Source organism: Sus scrofa, chromosome 7, assembly GCF_054392235.1.
Source record: "Sus scrofa isolate SSC_HxYL_T2T_F1_AM1 chromosome 7, Sscrofa_HxYL_maternal_Yorkshire_Landrace_v2.0, whole genome shotgun sequence".
NCBI lineage: Eukaryota > Metazoa > Chordata > Mammalia > Artiodactyla > Suidae > Sus > Sus scrofa.
The window spans coordinates 45,923,295-45,944,052 of NC_139389.1; the positions used below are offsets into that span (position 1 = coordinate 45,923,295).

At 50.9% G+C, this 20,758-nt stretch overlaps 1 protein-coding gene across 50 annotated transcripts in view; it reads right to left on the reverse strand.

Moving 5' to 3' along the window:
* Nucleotides 1-20,758, reverse strand: part of TRERF1 (transcriptional regulating factor 1) — a 217,390-nt gene that overhangs the window by 14,918 nt on the left and 181,714 nt on the right. For all 50 annotated transcript variants that reach the window (XM_084968129.1, XM_084968115.1, XM_021098712.2 and 47 more), the window contains 6 exons: nt 19,836-19,902; nt 18,652-18,791; nt 18,411-18,514; nt 16,085-16,160; nt 6,608-6,696; nt 4,175-4,288 (listed from right to left, as the gene is read on the reverse strand). In XM_084968129.1, coding sequence (XP_084824255.1) covers nt 4,175-4,288; nt 6,608-6,696; nt 16,085-16,160; nt 18,411-18,514; nt 18,652-18,791; nt 19,836-19,902 — 590 coding nt within the window. The remainder of the gene's footprint in view (nt 1-4,174; nt 4,289-6,607; nt 6,697-16,084; nt 16,161-18,410; nt 18,515-18,651; nt 18,792-19,835; nt 19,903-20,758) is intronic.

Consider the following 20,758-nt stretch of genomic DNA (forward strand, 5'->3'; position numbering starts at 1 on the left):
CTCAAAACCACTGGAACCAGCTGCCCTTAGGCGTCAAGGGGAAGGAGGCTGTTTCCCAGGCCCCTGTCAATGGACTGCACTGTAGGTGCCTTGGGTCTGGCACCCTGCGGGGCTGCGCCCTTGGAGCCCTGACTGCTGTCTTCTAAAGTCAGTTAAGCGTCTCAGCTGGTTTCTTGAATCGTGCTGAATTGTGGCCGCAGCCAGACCCACAGATTTGCCCTGCATGGGAGTGGGGGCCTGGGGAAGGTTCAGGAAGGTGTGGCCAGCACGCTGCCCTCCCACCTCCTCAGCAGAGCCCACCTTGGCCCCTTCTTCTGCCCATAAGAGTGGAAGGGCCTGAGATGGTCTCTGGCCAGATGTCGAATCACCTGTGATTGTGCTGTGTTGACCTTCTGGCTCCCTAAGGAACAGGCATTGCCCACTCTCTTTTTCCTCTCCCACAAGTCCCTGAGCTACTGGACCATGTCCCACCCGGCCCTCTAGTGAAAGACTGAGGACTGTGGTCAGACTGCTACCCAGGTGTCCCAGGCAGGTCTGGAGGACGAGGAGGACGCCTCCCAGCACTGCGCCTTCTGCAGCCTCCCCAGTCCTGCATGGTCCCAGCTTTTCACCTCCACTTGGCAACCCACCCTCAGAAGGTTGACCCGCGCCTTCACAGAGCCCTCAGGGGAGCTGGGAGCTACCACATAGTCTCCTTGAATCAAGAGTTTCTTGTGGGGCGTATCTGAGCCATTTCTGCACATAGGTTTTTGTGCTCACAGGTCACAAGGTGTGGATGCACCTGATTCAGGCAATGCCTGGCTCCTGGCAAACAGATCCAAGAAGGGGTGGTACCTGGGGCGCCACCTTGACCCTTCCTCCTCAGTCGGAGGCTACACGCTGCCTTGGGCCTTGCCATCCCTGAGATGAACCTCTGCCGCCTGCAGTAACACCTTCCCCAGCAGCCCTCCTCTGCTCAGAAGCCCCTGGCTCAGCCCATCTCTTTCCAGTGAGCTCATGGAGGGCTTGTTGCCAGGACCCAGAGTGACTCCTCCATGGGAAGAATGCTCACTCGTTCATTCAACAAACAGTTACTGACATCATGCCAGGCGCTGTCCTGTAACACACAAGCCGGAGAGACATCACTTTGACTTAGGAAACCAAAGCCTCTGATTCTGCCCTCTTCCACAACATGACTCTGACAGAGCCCAGAACATTCCAGAATTGGAAGGGACTTTCCAAATCACCTGCACCCTCAGCCCCCTTTAATAGGTCGGTAAGCTGAGGGGCCAGGCCCGAGGTCTCCCGGGATTCTTTGTGCTTCCTTGTTTGCTGTCTATTCCACTCACTGAGAAAGGAATGCTCTGTGTGACCTTGGGCAAGTGCCCTCCCCTCTCTGGGCCTCAACCTTCTGCCTGTGGAATGACGGAGCTGGATGAGAGAAAGTCTCTAAGGCCACAGAGAGACTTTCTGGTCATCTCATGTTGCTTTGAAACACTCTTGGGGTTCACAGTAAACATTCTCTTTCTGTGTGCCATATCTTCCCAACTACAATATATGCTCATGGGGCAGGGAGCAGAGGCCAGCAACATCCCTCGGTCACCCATAGCACTACAGACATAGGGGGAACTCAACTGCTCCTAGCTGACTGAACCAGAAGAGGCCATATCGGTTTTTGGTTTTATTTGTTTTGGGGTTTTTGGGTTTTTTTTTTTGTCTTTTTAGGGCTGTACCTGAGGCATGTGGCAGTTCCCAAGCTACGAATTGAATTAGAGCTACAGCTGCCGGCCTACACCACAGCCACAGCAACACAGGGCACAAGCTGCGACTGCAACCTACACCAAAGCTCACGGCAACACCGAATCCTTAACCCACTGAGTGAGGCCAGGGATCGAACCCATGTCCTTATGGCTACTAGTTGGGTTGGTTACCGCTGAGCCCCCATGGGAACTCCCTTACATTGCTTTTTTAAAACCTTCAGGCACAGATGAGAAAAAGGTTACTCAGACATAAGACATCAGTAGTTAAGCTGGTCAAACAAAAGTCCTGATCACAGGAAACCCTGAATAGAGAACACTGCCATCTCCGATCAAAAGAATGGCAAGACCATTCTATTCCATTTTTTTTTTTGATATTTGGGTCCAAATATAAATTTATATATGTTTGTATATTTCACAGCTAGGATCAATTCTTAGTTAGGAACTTAGGCTTTGAAATGTTAATGAGTCCAAGTGTTTTTACATTTCTCTAAGGGCATATGCATTTGATTGCTCTAAAGTATTACACACACGGGAATAAGGCTCAGACAACATACTCATCAGCCCTTTGACCCTAGCTAAGTTACCGAGGCTCTCTGCCTCTGTTTCCTACCTCAAAGAATTCGGACAAGGAGTAAATGAGTCAATATGTGTAAAGTGTCTCCTGGTACAAAGCCTGGAACACAGGAAGTGCTGTGTATGTGTCGATGAAAGAAACCAAACCGGGGAGTTCCCGTCGTGGCTCAGTGGTTCATGAATCCAACAAGGAACCATGAGGTTGCGGGTTCGATCCCTGGCCTTGCTCAGTGGGTTAAGGATCCGGCATTGCCATGAGCTGTGGTGTAGGTCAAAGACGCGGCTCGGATCCCGTGTTGCTGTGGCTCTGGCGTAGGCCGGCGGCTACAGCTCTGACTGGACCCCTAGCCAGGGAACCTCCGTATGCCGTGGGAGCAGCCCAAGAAATGGCAAAAAGACCAAAAAAAAAAAAAAAAAAAAAGGAAAAGAAAAGGAAAGAAAAGAAACTAAACCACATATTTGCTAATAACACTTACAACTGGGGCACAATCCAGAATGAAAGTATAATGACAAACATTCACAACATTCATGAATGTCAAACATTTTCCCTGGAAAGTGACAGACTGGACTTCAGTGATCTGCGTTAAGACTTGCGATTTCTACATCCACACATGGGAGGTAATGTTTTCCACAACATGAGAGATTTCCCTCGGCTATGGATGCAGAGAAGGAAGTTAACCACAAGGACAAAAGTGGTAGTAATCACAGAAGCCATGCAAGGGGTTCGGAGAAGATTTTGATCTCATGTCTTTACTAGATACCTTATCTTTTAAATTTTTTTCTTTTTCTTTTTCTTTTTTTTTTCTACCTGGAGGCACATAGAATTCCTGGGCTGGGGATCAGATCCAAGACAAAGTTGCGACCTAAGCTAAGGCTGTGGCAATGTTGGATCCTTTAACCCACTGGGTTGGACTGGGGATCGAACCTGCATCCTGGTGCTGCACCGATGCTGCCAATCTCTTTGTGCCACAGTGGGAGCTCCAGTAGGTACCTCAACCTAATAAGCAGACAACTCTGGATTGTCTGCTAATGAAGGAACTCAATGTCAGGGATGTGAGGGTCAGAATGACCTACACACTGCTAACCAGTTCCTGGATAACGGAGAGTTCCTGGCGCCATCTAGAGGTCAAAGCAGCTTCTTGCATGTGCTTTGGAGAAGCCCTGTTAAATCCGAGGATGCCTTGGTCTTGGTCTTTCTTCTTTTTTTTTTTTTTTAGGGCCGAACCTGAGGCATATGGAGGTTCCCAGGATGGGGTCTCATCGGACCTGTAGCTGCCAGCCTACACCACAGCCACAGCAACGTGGGATCCAAGCCACATCTGCGACCTACACCACAGCTCACGGCAACGCTAGATCCTTAACCCACTAAGTAAGGCCAGGAATGGAACCTGCAACCTCATGGTTCCTAGTCGGATTTGTTTCCACCGTGCCACAGGGGAACTCCTGCCTTGATCTTTTTAAAGCATGTTATGCTCTCTGATCAGGAGCGTCTGTGTCATAGAAGTATCAGGAAGGGATATCCCAGGGCATCAATGCACCTCTTATAAACCAACCAGGTCAAGGCTGGGGCCACCAGGGTTCAAGTCCTCTGGCTCCTACCCACTTTGGAATGCAGGCCAGCCCTCAGCTTCTTCCCTGATCTCTGGTCTACAGGTCAAACCCAAAGCTGACTTCCCTCTGCCTAGTTATCCCAGGAAAGCAAGGCCAGGAAATCAATCAGTCACTCGCCACGGCCACCGGCCATCGGGCAGCAAAGCCAAGTCACCGGCCAGCCACTTACAAACCTGGGGGCGGGGCGGGGGTGGGGCCCGAGGAATGGGGCCCGCGGAAGCGGCGCTGGGGGCAGCCTCGGCCTCACTCACCACACAGTCCTCGATGATTTCAGAGAGGCGTGTCCGGTGTTTCCGGCCCAGCCGCATGATTTTTTTCCATGTGTAGTAGTACTCCACACACTGAGCCACCGTCTTGGACTTCACCTGCGGGGACAGTCAGCTCAAGATCAGCTTCATATAGGTTATGACAAACCACTGAGCAGATTTCCCTGTGCTATACAGTCGGTTCTTGTTAATTATTTCATTTTATTTTTTTCCTTTTTCTACAGCACCCATGGCATATGGAAGTTCTTGGAACAGGAACTGAATCCGAGCTGGAGCTGCTACCTGCACTGCAGCTGCAGCAACACCAGAACTGTAACCCCCTGTGCTGGGCCAGGGATCGAACCAGCAATGTCACAGAGACAAGCCAGATCATGAACCCACTGCGCCACAGTGGGAACTCCTAATTATCTGTTTTATAGAGTAGAGTGTAATAACCTATATGGGAAAAAAGAATGGAGATATATATATAGACATGTGTATATGTGTGTGTGTATATATATACATATGTGTATATATATATATATTTATACGTATAAACCGATTCACTTTGCTGTACACTTGAAGTTAACATTAACATTGTAAGTCAACCATACTCCAATAATTAAAAAAAAGAGAGATCAGATCAGCTTCAGGGCGGTGGGCAAGGCAGCAAGCTTTTGTGAAATGTTCAGTTCGTCCCAGGTAAGCAGGTTTATGCAGCTGAATACAAACTTATACATAGCGGAAAACCTCCTTTCCACACCTGCTCTCCATCCATCCATCCATCTGCTCCCTCCCCAGCCTTGCAACATGGCTCGCTCCCCTTGTTCCTATCTTGGGTATCTTTCCAGAATTCCTTTACAGATACACAAACAAACACAGAAATACATCCCTCCCTGCCATTCTGCCTCACAAAAGGTAGCGTGCTAGAGGCACTGTTTTGCACCTTGTCTTTCTTCAAAAGAAGAGCTTGGAGATTTTTTTCACGCCATCCAGAGAGCTCACTCCCCTTATTTAATCTATAAAGCAGCATGTTTTGTTTTGTTTTGCTTTTTTTTTCAAATGCTTCAATGTGTTTGGCTCTCCGACTGGTTGACCTTCAAAATCTATTTATGAAAAATGTTCCTTAGGAATGGAACAGGAATATAAGGCAGAAGTTATGATGCCAAGAGCTTAGTTTTTACAGAAAACAAGGCTTGCCCTGTTTTCCCCCGAAGGGGCAAAGGTAAATGTGTTTTAAAGAGAAAAAAAAAATGCCTTTATTTAGTTCATAGTTCTCTAAGCTCAAAATGGGGTTCAGTCATGTGGGTTTTCTGGAGGCAGATAAGAAGGTAGGCTGTCCCCTTGGGCAGCTGCATGGTGAGACAAGGACGGCACCCTCTGAAGACTGGTCTCCTCACAGCTGCTCCCTTCATAGCCACCAGGTATCCTGAGTTTCTACGTTAAGAATCACCCAGGGAGGGAGACAGGATCCCAGGGAATTCTTGTTTAAAATCCTGCACTGCCTGCCAAGCACCACCCATGAATCTACCACCAGTCAACATGGGGCGGGGCCTTTAAGGAACAAGGCCTAGGACAGGCCAGTCCTGGGGAAGGTGACTCAGGAGGGACAGGAGCCTGGGAGCTGCTGGGCAAATGGGGCAGCAAAGACTGTGGTGGCCTCCAAGGCAGGCGTGAATTCAGATCTGAAGATGGAGCCAATTAGAGAAAAAAAACCCACCTATCCTGATTCTCATCCAGTCAAAGCTCAGGATTAAGGACAGGAGATGAACTCAGGACAGAGCCAGAGGCAGCGGTCACCCGAGATCCTGTTCTCTGTGGACCTAAGCATCTTTCTCTTTTCTTTTCTTGGCTGCGCCTGTGGCAGGCGGAAATTCCCTAGCCCAGGGATGGAACCTGAGCCACAGCAGGGACCTGAGCCACAGCAGTGACGACTCTGGATCCTTAGCCTCTAGGCCACCAGGGAACTCCTAAATTACACTTTATTAAGATAAAAACAATCCCCCACCACTGCCACATCCAAATAATCTATGTCCTTCTCCCCCACCACATCCCAAACAGCAAGGCCATGCCACCTACAACAAAGACCTTTTTTTTTTTTGGTCTTTTGTCTTTTTTATGGCTGCACCCTTGGCACATGGAGGTTCTCAGGCTAGGGGTCTAATCCGAGCTACAGCTGCCAGCCTACACCACAGCAACGCCAGATCTTTAACCCAATGAACGAGGCCAAGGATCAAACCTGCAACCTCGTGGTTCCTAGTTGGATTTGTTTCCACTGCTCCACAACGGGAACGCCACACAGACCATTCTTAACCAGCAAGAGATGGAAGACATCCTTTTGGTGAGTCTTAAACCAGTAATCTAATATTTCTATATATCTTTAGGTATACAACTTCCCAAATTCGGTTTCAAAGGAGCATTGGGAAAAAACAGGCTTACCATCTTCTGTACAAAAATAAAGTCTTTGCTGTAAGTGGCTAGTGCTTTGTTAAACAGTTTTCTTTCTAGGGAGGTCCACTTGTCCGAACCTGTAACAAAACACAGACTTTATAAACAAAAACAGCTCTTGGTTCTTCTCACTTTTAGTTGTTGGTTCACTTAGCTAAGTTACAAAACTACAACTGTTCAGCATGTAATATTGTAAGTATCACATGTTTTTGAACCAAAAACCAGTGTCATGTAATGGTTAGCAGCCTTGACACCTGGGTTCAAATCCCCCCCTGTGGCCTTGACCTTGGCGAGTTACTGAAGACTCAGGTTTTGTTTTTTTTTTTTTTGTCTTTTTGCCATTTTTTGGACCGCTCCTGCGGCATATGGAGGTTCCCAGGCTAGGAGTCTAATCAGAGCGGTAGCTGCCGGCCTACACCAGAGCCACAGCAACGCCAGATCCTTAACCCACTGAGCAAAGGCAGGGATTGAACCCGCAACCTCATGGTTCCTAGTTGGATTCATTAACCACTGCGCCATGACGGGAACTCCTGAATACTCAGTTTTGTTACCTACGACGGGGATAATTCTAATTGTCTCCAGCTCGTAGGATTTTTGTGAAGGTTTAAGATCACACACAAAACGTGTCTAGCTCAGCAACTGGAAAGTTGTCAGCGCTCAACAGAATTTCGCTAGTTTTTATCTAACTATGATGAGAGCAAGTAGACAGGTAGCACATGCCCCTTGGGATGGGATGGATTCAGCTGTCTCCACCCTCAAAGTGTTCCCAAGCTCGTCGGGAGAAAAAGCCAGGAGGCTTTGCATTCAAGGTGATGACTGCAAGGACGAAGGGAGGGGCTGGGTGCCAACCGGGCACGGGGGACGAACGCCACACTCAGGTCAGGGCTGCTGGCAAGGCTTTCTGGTGGACAAAAGACTTGAGCGGAGTTTAAAAAGACGAAGAAGCCAAGTCAGGCAAGAAGGAAATGGAAGGGAATTCTGGGGAGAGAGAGTAGCACGTGCAAAGTCAGAGACAAGCAGGGAGGGATACACTTCAGTCAGTCAACCATCCATTCAGCAGATAGGTATTAGGTGTTTACATGCAAGTCACTAGGGGACAAAAAGCTCATATTTACAAGTGCTTATTACTACATGCCAAGTTTGAAGGACTGAATCAGTATTAGTCATTTGGTTCTACCGAAAACCCAGTCAGACTGGAATTACTGCTACCCATTTTATAGACGAGGGTGTGAAGGTGTTCAAGGAATAAGCAGGAATCCAGTACGGCTCAGCTATAGGGTTTCAGCAGAGGTTTAAGCAGATGAGAGGCTGGGAAGTGAGTAGGACCAGCTCCTGACAGATCTGCAGACCAGTGAGGAAAAGGGCCTGGCAGCGCCAGGCTGGCAGGGCCACCATTCTGGCTAAACTGGATAGTCACATCAAAGCAGGATAGGAAGATGATCACAGAGACTGGTTCTGGTCTGTTTGGGGCGAGACAGAGGCTGATTTCTAAGAGGAGGCGTATTTCTGGGGGCTACAGGGAAGATGCAATCACTGTGGCTGGTTTGCAGAAAACTCAGCCTCATTCCATTGTTTGTTTGCTGCACCCGTGGCAAGTTCCCAGGCCAGGGATTGAATCTGAGCCACAGCTGCGACTTATGCCACAGTTGCAGCAACACCAGATTCTTAACCCACTGCGCTGGACTGGTGATCAAACCTGAGCCTCAGCAGTAACCTGAGGTGCTACAGAGAAAATGCTGGATCCTTGCCACACTGTAGTAGAAACTCCCTCATTGTAACATTTGAATTCCCTGTGTCTTGACTCTTTGGATGGTACATGGCTGGGCCTTTGACAAGCCTCTACTTTTCAAAGCTGTAATCCCCCAAATTATAGTATTTTTCCTTCCAACCAGAACAAGTTCAAGATTTCCCATTTTGCTCTGCTTGACTGATGGGGCCGAGGCACAGGGAACCTGAATTGCTTCTTCCCTGGGAAGGTTCAGGCTAAGTCAGTCAATCAGGAGAAACCAGGCCTGGCAGGCAGGCAGGCAAGGAGGACAAGTGGGGCCGGGGGTTCAGAGGAGCTCTGCTGGGGTCGAGGTGCACAGAGGAGGTTGGCGGGATTTGGGGCTCTGGAGCGGTTCCATCACCATTCCTCAAATTCTATCCAACATTCAAGAGCTTGGGCTCCCAGCTCCCACATGCTCCCCTTGCCCGGGGCAGAGAGAAAGAGCAAGACAGGATTAACCAGCAACTGTAGAACCAAAGAGGAGTCAGGGTTCCTTTGAGAAATCCACCAAAGCAGCAAAAGAGGAATCAGAGAGGCCATGGTCTAAGAAGACTGTGATGGCGACATGTCACAGCAGCTGAGTCCCTGGACGGGCTTACAGGGAGGGTGACCAGCTGCCTTGCAGGTCCAGTCTCTGCAGCTCCGGGCTGCATCTCAGATAGGAAGCCAGGGGACATGTTGCTGTTGGAAACCCCCAATTAGATGAATGAGAATCCATTCCTTCCTCGGGCAGATCAGAGATCAGTTTCCTGAGTTAGGGTGCGGCCCTTAGATCCTGTGAGACACTCACATGGCCGCGCAACCTTCTCAGCACCCAGCCTCGACGGTGGGCACTTCCTTCCAGCAGTGTTAAATTCCCGGGTCTGTCTACCAGCAAGAAGCATGTCTCTTCATGTCCCCAGATGGCTTGCCAGCTGTAACCAAGAAGGGGAAGTCACAGAGTTCCCCCTGTGGTGCAAGGGGATCAGCAGCATCTTGGGAGCGCTGGGACATGGGTTTGATCCCCGGCACAGCACAGTGGGTTAGGGATCCGGCGTTGCCACAGCTGCAGCTCGGATCTGATCCCTGGCCCCAGAGCTCCATAGGCTGTGGGTCAGCAAAAAAGAAAAAAAAAGGGGGTGGGGGGAGTCACTTCCTGGACCATCTGTCATAGGGGATCCCCAAGCTTCACGGGGGAAGGAGGCCTTCTTCCCATCAACGCCTCAGTGGTTTTTAGGGCTGCTGCTCTGTGACAGTCTTCAATCTTCCCACTCCTGAAGTGTTCATTTCACACTGCCGTCCGGATCGGAAGTGGGCTGGACCCTCCAGCATTGCTCTGTGTCGCACAGCCCCTCTGAAGACTGGGGAAGGGTCACATGCCCAGAGAGTGTAGGAGGGGCCTCTGAGCAGTCCAGGGGCTGCGCTCTAGTGCTCAGGACAGTGCTGTGTGCACGTCTGTCCAAAACGGGTGTCTGCGAAGTGAGAGGCAGAGGCGGGGCCAGACAAGCTCATCCGTTCTCATGGTCACACTGGCATGCGCTCCATCTCTGCATCCTGATGACAGGATCGCCCACCGGACTGAGGATCCACTCTGGGCTTGAATTCCCAGGCCAAAGCCCAGTATATAGAAATAACATCTGAATGCGCTCACCCCAGATAAGGTCACTGTGCTGTGATAAAAGAGGGGTGACCGCAGGCTGCAACTTCGTTCTGTCACTTACTCCTCCTGGGATCTATGCAATTTTACTTCTCCGAGTCTGTTTCCTTTTTGTGACTTGGGGGTTGTGACAGTCAGCCTGTGACTGACAGCACTGGTCCTAGGTAGGTGTGCGGCGAATGTTTTATTTATTTTCTTTTAGGGTTGCACCTGCAGCATATAGAAGTTTCCAGGCTAGGGGTCGAATCAGAGCTAAGCTGCCAGCCTATACCACAGCCACAGCAATGCCAGACCTGAGCCGCATCTGTGACCTCTACCACAGCTCATGGCAACACCGGATCCTTAACCCACTGAGCGAGGCCAGGGATCGAACCCCATTCTTCATGGATGCTGGTCGGGTTTGTTAACCGCTGAGCCACACACACAGGAACTCTTGAATGCTGAATGTTTTAGATCCAGCCATTCAGAGAGGAGATTCTAAACCAGCCTGCGGCCATGGGACACATGCTGTCCCCTGCAGAGGTGTGCTGGCAGTGCTCATGAAGCCTGCCATCCTTGCCAGTGGTCCCTGTCCCATGTGCACACCCACAGCCTTGCTGCCTGTAACTCGCAGTCTCCTCCCTGCAGGAATCCTTCACTAATCCGGTCAAGGCAAGGCTCAGCGTCTCTGCCCCTGGAATCTGTCTGGCAGAAGCATTTTCCTCATCCTTGGAGAAGGTTTTCTCAGCCAGCTTTTCTTGGATTCTGGGCCTTGGACAAAGTCCAGGATAAAATGCAAAACCGAGGCAAGGGGCTGCCCCAACTCCTCGCCTGGCCTCCGTCTCTGAGATCCCTGCTGTCCATGCAGCATGTCCCAGGGGTCGGCAGGCTGACTTGCCCACCCCCACCCCCGCCCCCCAGCGTTCACTCATTTTCCCTGGGGATTCCCGGCTAGTGGGTTATTATCAGCAGGGGTCCCTAACAAGACGATTAAGGCTAATTACAAAGAGCCTAATTAACTGGAGGGAACTGGTACTGGAACAGTATCCAGAGGAAAAATGTTCTGAGCTTCGGTTGCTGGGAAACAGGCTCTGGATAGTGGTGAAATTTGGGATGATCTACAGCGAATGCAGGCAGTTAGAGAGAGACATGGAGGGGTGAGGAAAAGTTGGGGCACAGTATCTTTTAGGCTCTTGCTTCTTTATCCAATCTGCCACTCTATGTCTTTTGACTGGAGCATTCAATCCATTGACATTTAAGATAATTAATGATAAATACGTATGTATCACCATTTTAAAGCTTGTTTTCCAGTGGGTTCTATGTTTCTCCTTTGTTCCTTTCTTTTTTTGGTTGGATGATCTCCTTTTCACAGCATCTTCTAAAGAGGGCCTTTCTGTCTTTCTTTCCAGCTTTTAAAAACCGTTATTGATGCTGTTGTTACAGCAGTTACACAACAAAGACACGCTGGCTGTGCGGAAGAAGGAAAGACTTTTTTACACCAGACCTTCATTTCCGTGAAAGGTTTTCCATGGTGGGTGAAGGCAGAGTAATTTTTCAGGGATGCAGGTAAACCAGGTGATACCAAAGTTCCTTCTAGAAGCAAAAGGAAGGGAGGCCTTGATCTGAATCCAGGACCTGAGCTTATCCAGCAGCCGGTTTCTCTGCAAGTACCGTGTCAGGCAAAGCAGCAGAGCAAGTACTAACACAGAGCCTGCTCTTCAGAGGACCACTATCCAGCTCCAGCCATGGGCTAAGAATGCCTGCAAGATGACATCATAGCTGTGCTTCTTGCAAAGTATTCTCTTGAGAATGTAGTTCTGTCTCCTCACCAAACTGGGGCAGCTTCCAAGACAAGACAGGCCTCCTCCGGCCGAACTGGGTATTTCCTCCAGGTCTCTCCCATCTCCGGAGTCAGGTCAGGGTTCAGGACCCAGTGAGCGCTTGGGCTGTGGTGGGGGCCCACAGCAGCCTCTGCTGAACCCTGGCCAAGACTCCCTGGGCCAGTTCTGACACCCCCTCCACGCCCCGCCCACCTGCAGGAATGACAGTTCAATGGAAAAACCAAGGATGCTGGAAGCCTGCTAATGACAACCCTGACTCCCCCACGCTCAACCCTTCCCCACCCAATCCAGCCACTGACTGGGAGCCACTGCAAACGCCAGCTGCCCACACATGGGTGGAGGTGCAGAGCAAGGGCTGGACCGGGCACCTTGGTGTGAACGAGCCCGCGAGCTGCTGCATTGGCACCTTCCTCTGGGGTTCTCTCTTTTTATTTTTCCACTTTTTTAAGGTTGCACCTGTGGCATATGGAGGTTCCCATGCTAAGAGTTCAATCAGAGTTATAGCTGCCGGGCTCCGCCACAGCCACAGCAACGCCAGATCTGAGCTGTGTCTGCGACCTACACCACAGCTCAGGGCAATGCTGGATCCTTAACCCACTGACCAAGGCAATGCTGGATCCTTAACCCACTGATCAAATCCGCATCCTCATGGATACTAGTTGGGTTCTTAACCTGATGAGCCACAACAGGAACTCCCCTCTGAGGACCTTAACAGGGCTCCTCTGGGCTTGCCACGCGGCCCGCAGATCTGGGCGAGCAGCCCACCCACACTGGTGTCCCTCCTGGGCTCCCGCACCGGTCATGTTTCCTTTTCTTAGTGAATCGCCTGGAATGGGATGCGGTGGAAGGCAGGTCAGGAGTAACGTTAGGGAAGTGACTTTTCACAGGTCCCTGTCTCTGTCTCCTCCAATCTCATAGCCTCCCCCCACCCCACAAACCCAACCTTTCCGCCACCCCTCCAGGTCACAGATAGGCCCGCTGAGGCCTGATCTCCTCTGTGGACAACTGGGAGCCTGGGGGGCAATTCCAGGGCTGGAGGTGAGCTGGAGTGACACTGGCCACAGCCACAGAGCCGGACACAAAAAGGATCCCGAAGGTGGTGTCCCAGCAAGGCTGGACTTGAGCTGACAGGCAATCCTACCGGAGAGCAACCAACGGGGCTTGGCACAAAGGCCAAGGCAGGATGGGGCCACGGGGATGGGATTCACTGACAACCAGAACCAATCGAGGGTGGGGCAGGGAGGTGAGAAGGGTGAGGGAGGTCACGGCTGGTAGCTGGGGCAAGTGATGGGGGTAGACTCTGCGGCCTCCTCTGTGCCCTGGAAGGGACCTTCCAAGGGGGATGGAATCAGGTCAGACCTCAGAGGCCTGTGACCCCTGACCCCTTTTATTTTTTTGCATTTTAGGGCCCTACCCACAGTACATGGAAGTTCCCAGACTAGGGGTCCAACTGGAGCTGCAGCTGCCGGCCTACGCCACAGCCACAAAACTCGGGGTCCGAGCTGCGTCTTTGGGCTACATACACCTCAGCTCGCGGCAACACCAGATCCTTAACCCACTGAGCAAGGCCAGGGATCGAACCTACAACCTCATGGACACTAGTCGGGTTCGTTACCGCTGAACCACAAGAGGAACTCCCCCTGCCCTTTCTGCTCATAATTCTAGAAGATTCTCTGAGGCCTAGTCTGTGATCACTTCATGGAGAAGACAAATGACAAATGGCAGACTTAGATGAGCACCCATTTCTTGGGGACACACAGCTGGCGGGACACCAACCCTTCACATCTCACAGTCCTATGGTCAAAATGATTCTGGAAGCAGCGAGAGGGCTCTCTGGCCTGTGGGGAAAGGGAGCAGGGAACAGGCAAGGGACTTGCCAGGAACCTAAAATCCCCACAGGTCAATGAATTTTTTTAGAGTTCAGGGCCTTGTAGTTTCAAAGTTTTTAGTTATTTAGTGTTTTTGTTTCATTTGGGGGTGGGGGTGGTTTCCATCTTTTTTCTGTCATGACACACATGAAAAATAAACAAAAAAACCCCAATGCTTGCTTGGCCGCTGGGAAGAATTGGAGGGGATCTGGGTCCCAGACGAGGTTGCTCACAGCTGGAGCCGACCAGCCCAGAGGTGGCAGCCAGCCCGATCACCCTGGTCACCCCCAGGGGGCTGAGAATGGCCACAGCAATGGTTGGGAGGTCTCACCCACTAAGCAGAGAAGCCTGACACAGTCTCCAGGAGGCTGGACAGCCTGTCAGGGTTTAATGGGCAGCAGATGACACTGGGGATTAAGGGAGGACTGAACTGTTTCCAGGGCAGACGAGGGAGAACGCCCACACCTCCTGCCCACCCTCGGGGCAGACACCAAGCAGGAAATGATGCAGACGACATTAACAAACTGGCTCCCTTAGGCCAATGGGTCAAATGATGGATTTCTTCTCCCATGAGTCTCTGCCGTGCTTGCCCACTTCCAGGAGTGGCTTGAGTACAGGCCAGCAGCCTGGGCTTGCTGTGCTCAGACCAGTGGCTTCTGAGGCCTTTCCACCCCATGATGGCAGGTGGGAGGGCCGACTCATGCCAGGAGCGTGTTCGGTGAAGCAGAGGGTGGCGGGGACAGGGAGCCCTGAGAACGTTCCAGTACCTGCAGAGCAGCCCTCACCTTGGGCCACACTGGCTGCCCAGACCAAGGGCTGGGAGAGGAACTACTGGGTCCCCGAGGCCGCTGAAGTACCTCCTCGGGCTCTGCCCCAGGCACCAAAGGCACCTTCAAAAGATTAGCAACCATGGAGTTCCCATCGTGGCTCAGTGGTAACGAACCTGACTAGTATCCATGAGGACGCAGGTTCTATCCCTGGCCTCATTCAGTGGGCTAAGGATCTGGTGTTGCTGTGAGCTGTGGTGTAGGTTGCAGACACGGCTCAGATCTGGCGTGGCTGTGGTTGTGGCATAGGCTGGCAGCTGCAGCTCGCAGCTGACCTCTAGCCTGGGAACTTCCATAGTCTGCAGGTGTGGTCCTAAAATGATTAAAAAAAAAAAAGATTAGCAACCAGGGGGGGCGCGTCGGAGGATCCAGCTCCCTCTGAAACATAGAGGCCCAGGCAGGGTCGTGGAGACTGTCGGAATGGATGGGTTTACTAGTCACTGGAAATCCAGCGTGGACTTCAACTTCCTTTGTCACTGCAGGCTCCCCAACCTTTGCCTTCTATCTTCATGATTCTCATGACATTCAGCTCTCCAAGAGTTTCCTCCTTCCCGCTTGCTGGAGGGGACATTTTTTTTTTTTTCTTTTTAGGGCCACACCCGAAGCATATGGAGGTTACCAGGACAGGGGTCCAATCAGAGCTATGGCTCTATACCACAGCCATAGCAACATCAGATCCAAGCTGCATCTGTGACCTACACCACAGCTCATGGCCAATGACGGATCCTTAACCCACTGAGCGAGGCCAGGGATCGAACCTGCAACCTCATGGTTCCTAGTTAGATTTGTTTCCGCTGCGCCGCAACAGGAACTCCTGGAGGGACCACTGTTGATCCATCCCCTCCTAAGCCACACTCATGTGTAGATGTATGTGTACATCTGCATGTATGTACACGTGTGTATGTGTACACATACATGCATGTACGTGTCTTTCTCCCGCCATCCGTGTGATCTGTGTTTAATAACTTCCTCCTCCTCAGACTCTGAACTGCATGAGGCAGGATTCTGTCTACACCTGTCACAGTCACCTCCTCATTCTTCTGCTTAGTAGTTTCCTGTACACAGTAAGTGCTCGCTAACCATTCAACAAGTGAATAATAAAGCTACTAGAATGTGCCAGGCATTGGCCTCCATATACTCTCTCCCATCTTCACAAAATGCTGCAAGGGGTGGAATACGAGGCCTATTTTACAGGTGGGGAAACCAAGGCTGCACAAGGCGACAAGTCCAGGCAAGATGTGAACCCAGGTCTAATGATCTCAAAGCCGAGGGGCTGCTGAGTGTTGCTGCCTCTGTGCTCTACCCTCCGAGGCTCCTGCCCCGAGACACCGACCTCACTGCTGCAGCCGCCCACTCGCGCCCAGCTCAGGGCACAGCCAACAGCGACCAGCCAGTGGACACGGCTGCCCCGACAAGCTACTTCCCAGGGGCGTTGGGATGACAAGTGGAGGATAGAAGGGGTGCTATCAACTATTAAAAGGCGACACAATCAGCATACAAACAGCCCGCTCTCAGAAGGCAACGGGGCGCAGGGCTCCTGGCAACCTACCGGCATAGTGGTAATTTGCTAAAGGATGACATTTTAACCTGAGCGGCTTCCGCAGCAGCAGCATTTCCAGAGCAGCCTGCAGACCCACAGGGGAGAGAAAAGGTGAGAGTCAGTAAGGCGGCATGTGTCCTCGGAAGACCGTCCGACTCACTGGGAAGACGAGCCAGCACTGCAGGGCCTGGGGCTGGGGGGCTGGCAGGACAACCAGAGGACACTCCCCTAACTGGCGTCTGCCTTCTGGTCAGCACCCTGTGGGACTCTCGTTCTAAAACCTGCCCCACCCAGGCCTGCAGCCAGCTGGTCATGTCACAAAAACACAAGTGGCAGCCAAAACCCAACTCCTTCCTTGGTGAGGGCCCACCTTCAGAGATATGGTGGGGCCTCCTCTGAATGGAGACTGAGTCACGGGGGAAGGATTCCGAGGAAATGAGTGGGTGATCTGGAACTGCTTTTGCAGAAAAGTCATGTTTCATCACAACTGAACATAAACAGCTGTGTTAGCAATAACTGTACTGCACGCTGTCCTTCCAGGGAGCCTTGCTAAACGACCCTGTCAAATCTGCCTCCTTCGGCCTTGCTGGCTTTTTTTTTTTTTTAAATCTTTTTAGGGCCGCACCCACAGCATTTGGAAGTTCCCAGGTAGGGGTCGAATTGGAGCTGTAGCTGCCGGCCTACCCCACAGCCACAGCAACACAGGATCTGAGCCACATCTGCGACCTACACCACAGCTCATGGAATGCCGGATCCTTAACCCACTGAGCAAGGCCAGGGATCGAACCTGCATCCTCATGGTTCCTAGTCAGATTTGTTTCCACTGAGCCACAATGGGAATTTCAGCCTCGCTGGCCTTTAAAAAAAGTGGTACAGATCAATGGTTTAGGGGCAGAGCAAGGTCTAGAATTTGGCTGCTCCAAGTGTGGCCCACAGACCAGCAGCACAGGCATCCTCTGGGAGCAGGTTCAAAAGGCAGTACCTTGGGCCCCACTTCTGGAATCACTGAAAAACCTGCATTTTAGCAAGATTCCCCAGGTGATCTGGGTGCACGTTAAAAGTTTGAGAAGCATCCATCTGCAGCACTGATGTTCAAAGGTCAAGCAGAGTTCTCCAACGTTCTATAGGATGCTTGAAGAGTATCAATAATCTCATGAAAAGATAATATTGGGACATTTGTTTATTTTCACATTTTCATTAAATCAGAAAGCAGGAGGCCAGCTCTGGTCTAAGACTCGTAGTCATAAAGGGGAAGTAAGAGTTGGTAACAAACTGCTCTGGGCTGGAGTCCCAGCTGAGCAGCTCTGAGTCTGGGAAAAGGGCACCAACGTTCTGGTTTAGGAGATGCCAAAGAACTGTGTCAAAAGTGCAAGAGTGAGGAGTTCCTGCTGTGGCGCAGTGGGTTAACGATCCTGCTTGTCTCTAGTATCACCAGATCGATCCCTAGTCCAGTGCAGTGGGTAAAGAATCCGATGTTGCTGCAGCTGTGGCGTAGGTCACAGCTCTGGCTCGGATTCCACCCCTGGCCAGGGAACTTCCATATGCTGCAAGGGTGGCCGACAAATAAGAAAAAATAAAAAGTAAAAATTGGAAGGATGCCACCAGGTGGTGCACAGCAACATTGCACTCTGGTTAGGGGAGAAAACGGTTCTCTGAATGTCATCCTTTGGCTGATCTCCATAGGAAAGAACCTTTAGTGGAGTATGACAGACTCCTTCAGGCCAAGTCTGGCTTCAGGAAGACCTTCTGCCTCCATTACCGCAGACCTGTCTCCTGATGGGAATTACAAGACTGCTGAAAAGAAAGCTGAGCTTCCCAAGACAGATGTTCCTATCGTTATTACTTAGGAACAGATGCGTAAACAAAAGTTCAAATGGAGGTTTTCCTACAGGCTTTTTTTTTTTTTTTTTTTTTGTCTTTTGAGGGTTGCACCCTAAGCACATGGAAGCTCCCAGGCAGGAGTTGAACTGAAGCTGCAGCTGCCGGCCTACACCACAGCCACAGCAACCCCAGATCCGAGCAGCATCTGTGACCTACACCACAGCTCATGGCAATGCTGGATCATTAACCCACTGAATGAGGCCAGGGATCAAACCCACGTCCTCATGGATCCTGGTCAGATTAGTTAACCACTGAGCTATGATGGGAACTCCCATACAGGCTCTTAAATCCTGACCTCCTCATTGAGATAAGGACCATGGCAGGCACGTCGGCTGGACATCATCTTATGAACTGGCTGTATGATACAAAACAATGCAGCATCTTGGGAAAGTGCTTTTCAGAATTCGGACATGATGAATATGAGCCTGGAAGCCTGCTCTTCGTGGTTCCTTACCATGACATCACCTTTGGCCTCGAAGAGAGAGTGCAAAGCAAATTCAGAATTGGTCCCACCACCTGGCAATGCACTTGAACAGCACAAATTCAGGAGAGTCTCCACTGTTAGGAACAATGAGAGGTCACTGCATCAGAGAGGGCTCAGGGTCGCGGAAAAACACACCAATCCTGGAGCCAGGGTTCCCCGGGAGGAAGAGAATCCAGCCTTTCCCGCCCGGTTCTTCCCTGGGTTCTAGTACCTCTTTGCTGGAGGTCATGGTTTTCCAGCTCCGGCCAGGGCTTCCATACCAGGGTGGCCTTGTGTGTGTCCTGGGCCAGGGCAGAGACATCCTGGAGTTCTGGGATTTCCGCTTGGAATCTCAAGCCAATGTTGATGCGCCTTTAATGACAAGAAGAAAAACAACAGTGCGGTCTTCAACTTGAGGCCAAGGGCAACTGTCAGGGACTTGAAAAAGAAGGAAACCCGTTCCTTCTCCAAGAACAAGAGGCAGGGGCATTTCCTCACAGTGTGATCCTAAAAGTCTGGGCATGGCCTTCTCACCGGGATAAGGAACGGCTTTAAGATTGGGGAGAGATGCTGCAGGGAGCAAGGGAGAAGGGGCTTCAAGGAACCTTAGAGCTGGCTGGGGAAGGTGCTAATTCCCAGGGAACAAGGCTGCCCGGAGCATGGCTGATGGTACCACTTAACCCACAGAGACAAATACAAAGTTCTTATTTCATTTTTTATCCCTTCCAGACCACTCCATATACATGGTCCCATCTGAACTCCACAAAGACCCATGATGTAATAACCAAGGCAGTGAAAATGATTCCTATTTAATAGATGAGTTAACTAAAGCCTAGAAAGGTTACCTTGATCAACAGCAAGTAACGAAATGTGCTGGAACCAGGTTTTCTGATTCCTGACTCATCTATTCAGCACTCTACCATCTGGCCTTTTCTGTGCTTACCCATGAAATTAACCACCTTTCTCTTCCATTATACCCACACCCCCGACCAAGCTCAAGTATTCAAGCCCGGTCTCTTGGAGGACTGGCCAAGAATCTTCGGAAGAGGACAAGGAGAGCATGGCATTTGGATGCAGCATGTGGAGAGCTGGGCACCCCAACAGAGATGTCTCAGCATCACTTGGGATGTGAACGCATGTAGCCCCAACCAAACTGGCCCTTGGAGCCGGAGACAGGGATGCTAGGTTTGCCAAATACAAGGCTCCATGCTTTCAAAGCACTTAGTCTTTAGAAAGGTCTTGAAACACTCGCCATTACAGGGAAACAAACAGCACTTGAGAAATACTACGGTCCTACGCTTTCTCCAGTTTCCTGTCCAGCAGCCACACTGACTCCCGAAGTACTAACTACTCTTCCCACAGCTCTTCATCCTCAGCTGAGCCTGCTGTTCTAGAGGGTACTTGGCTTTTCCTTACGGTTCGACATCAACAGTCTGCTCTCCAGGCCCCGGGGTGACTGTCACATTGCTGCCATCGATGCTGTCTGAAGCACAAAAAAACAGAGGTCACGGGGTCAACAGGGAAGGGTACTGAAGAAACAAAATGAGCAGTTACTTAAATTGTCATAAAAGTGCTCCTCTCCTTCCCAGTTACCCCAGGAGTCTTCCAGGAGCTGGATGGAGTGTGGGGATACACGGCTTAGGGATCCCTACTTCGCACAGGATAAGGAGATGCCAGCTGCCCTACCCCCGTCTGCTAAGCTATCTTTTTTCTATGAAACTATTCTTGCTCCAGAAAGAGATCTTGGCCACAGGTCTCTCCTGCTTGACATTCATACAGCAGGCTAAAATGCAGACGTGTGGTCTTGCATATCATCCTATTTGTACACCCACTCAGCATTATTTATTTACATATTTATTTATCTTGTTTGGGCCACCCTGTGGCATATGGAGTTTCTGGGCCAGGGAACAGATCCTAGCTGCAGTTTCGACCTAAGCCCCAGCTGTGGCAACACCGGATCCTTAACCTGCAGTGCTGGCAAGGATCGAACCTGCAACCCAGGGCTCCCAAGAGGCCACTGATGCCACAGCGGGCACTTCTTTTACTTATTTTTTCAATGGCCGCACCTAAGGCATATGGAAGTTCCCAGGCCAGGGATCGAACCTGTACCTCCACAACGACCCGAGCTACTGCAGCGGGATTCCTAACCCGCTTCACTACAGCGGGAACTCCTACTTAGTATATTTATTGGGGGCATCTCACATGGTTATCCACAGCACACTTCAACTGCTTTTCCTTATCCCAGAGAGACTGTCATTATCAGCTACACTGATGCCCTTGAGACTAGGTATTCTGATTCTGAGGACTTCCAGCTCCTAGCACGGGGCCTGGTACGCAGA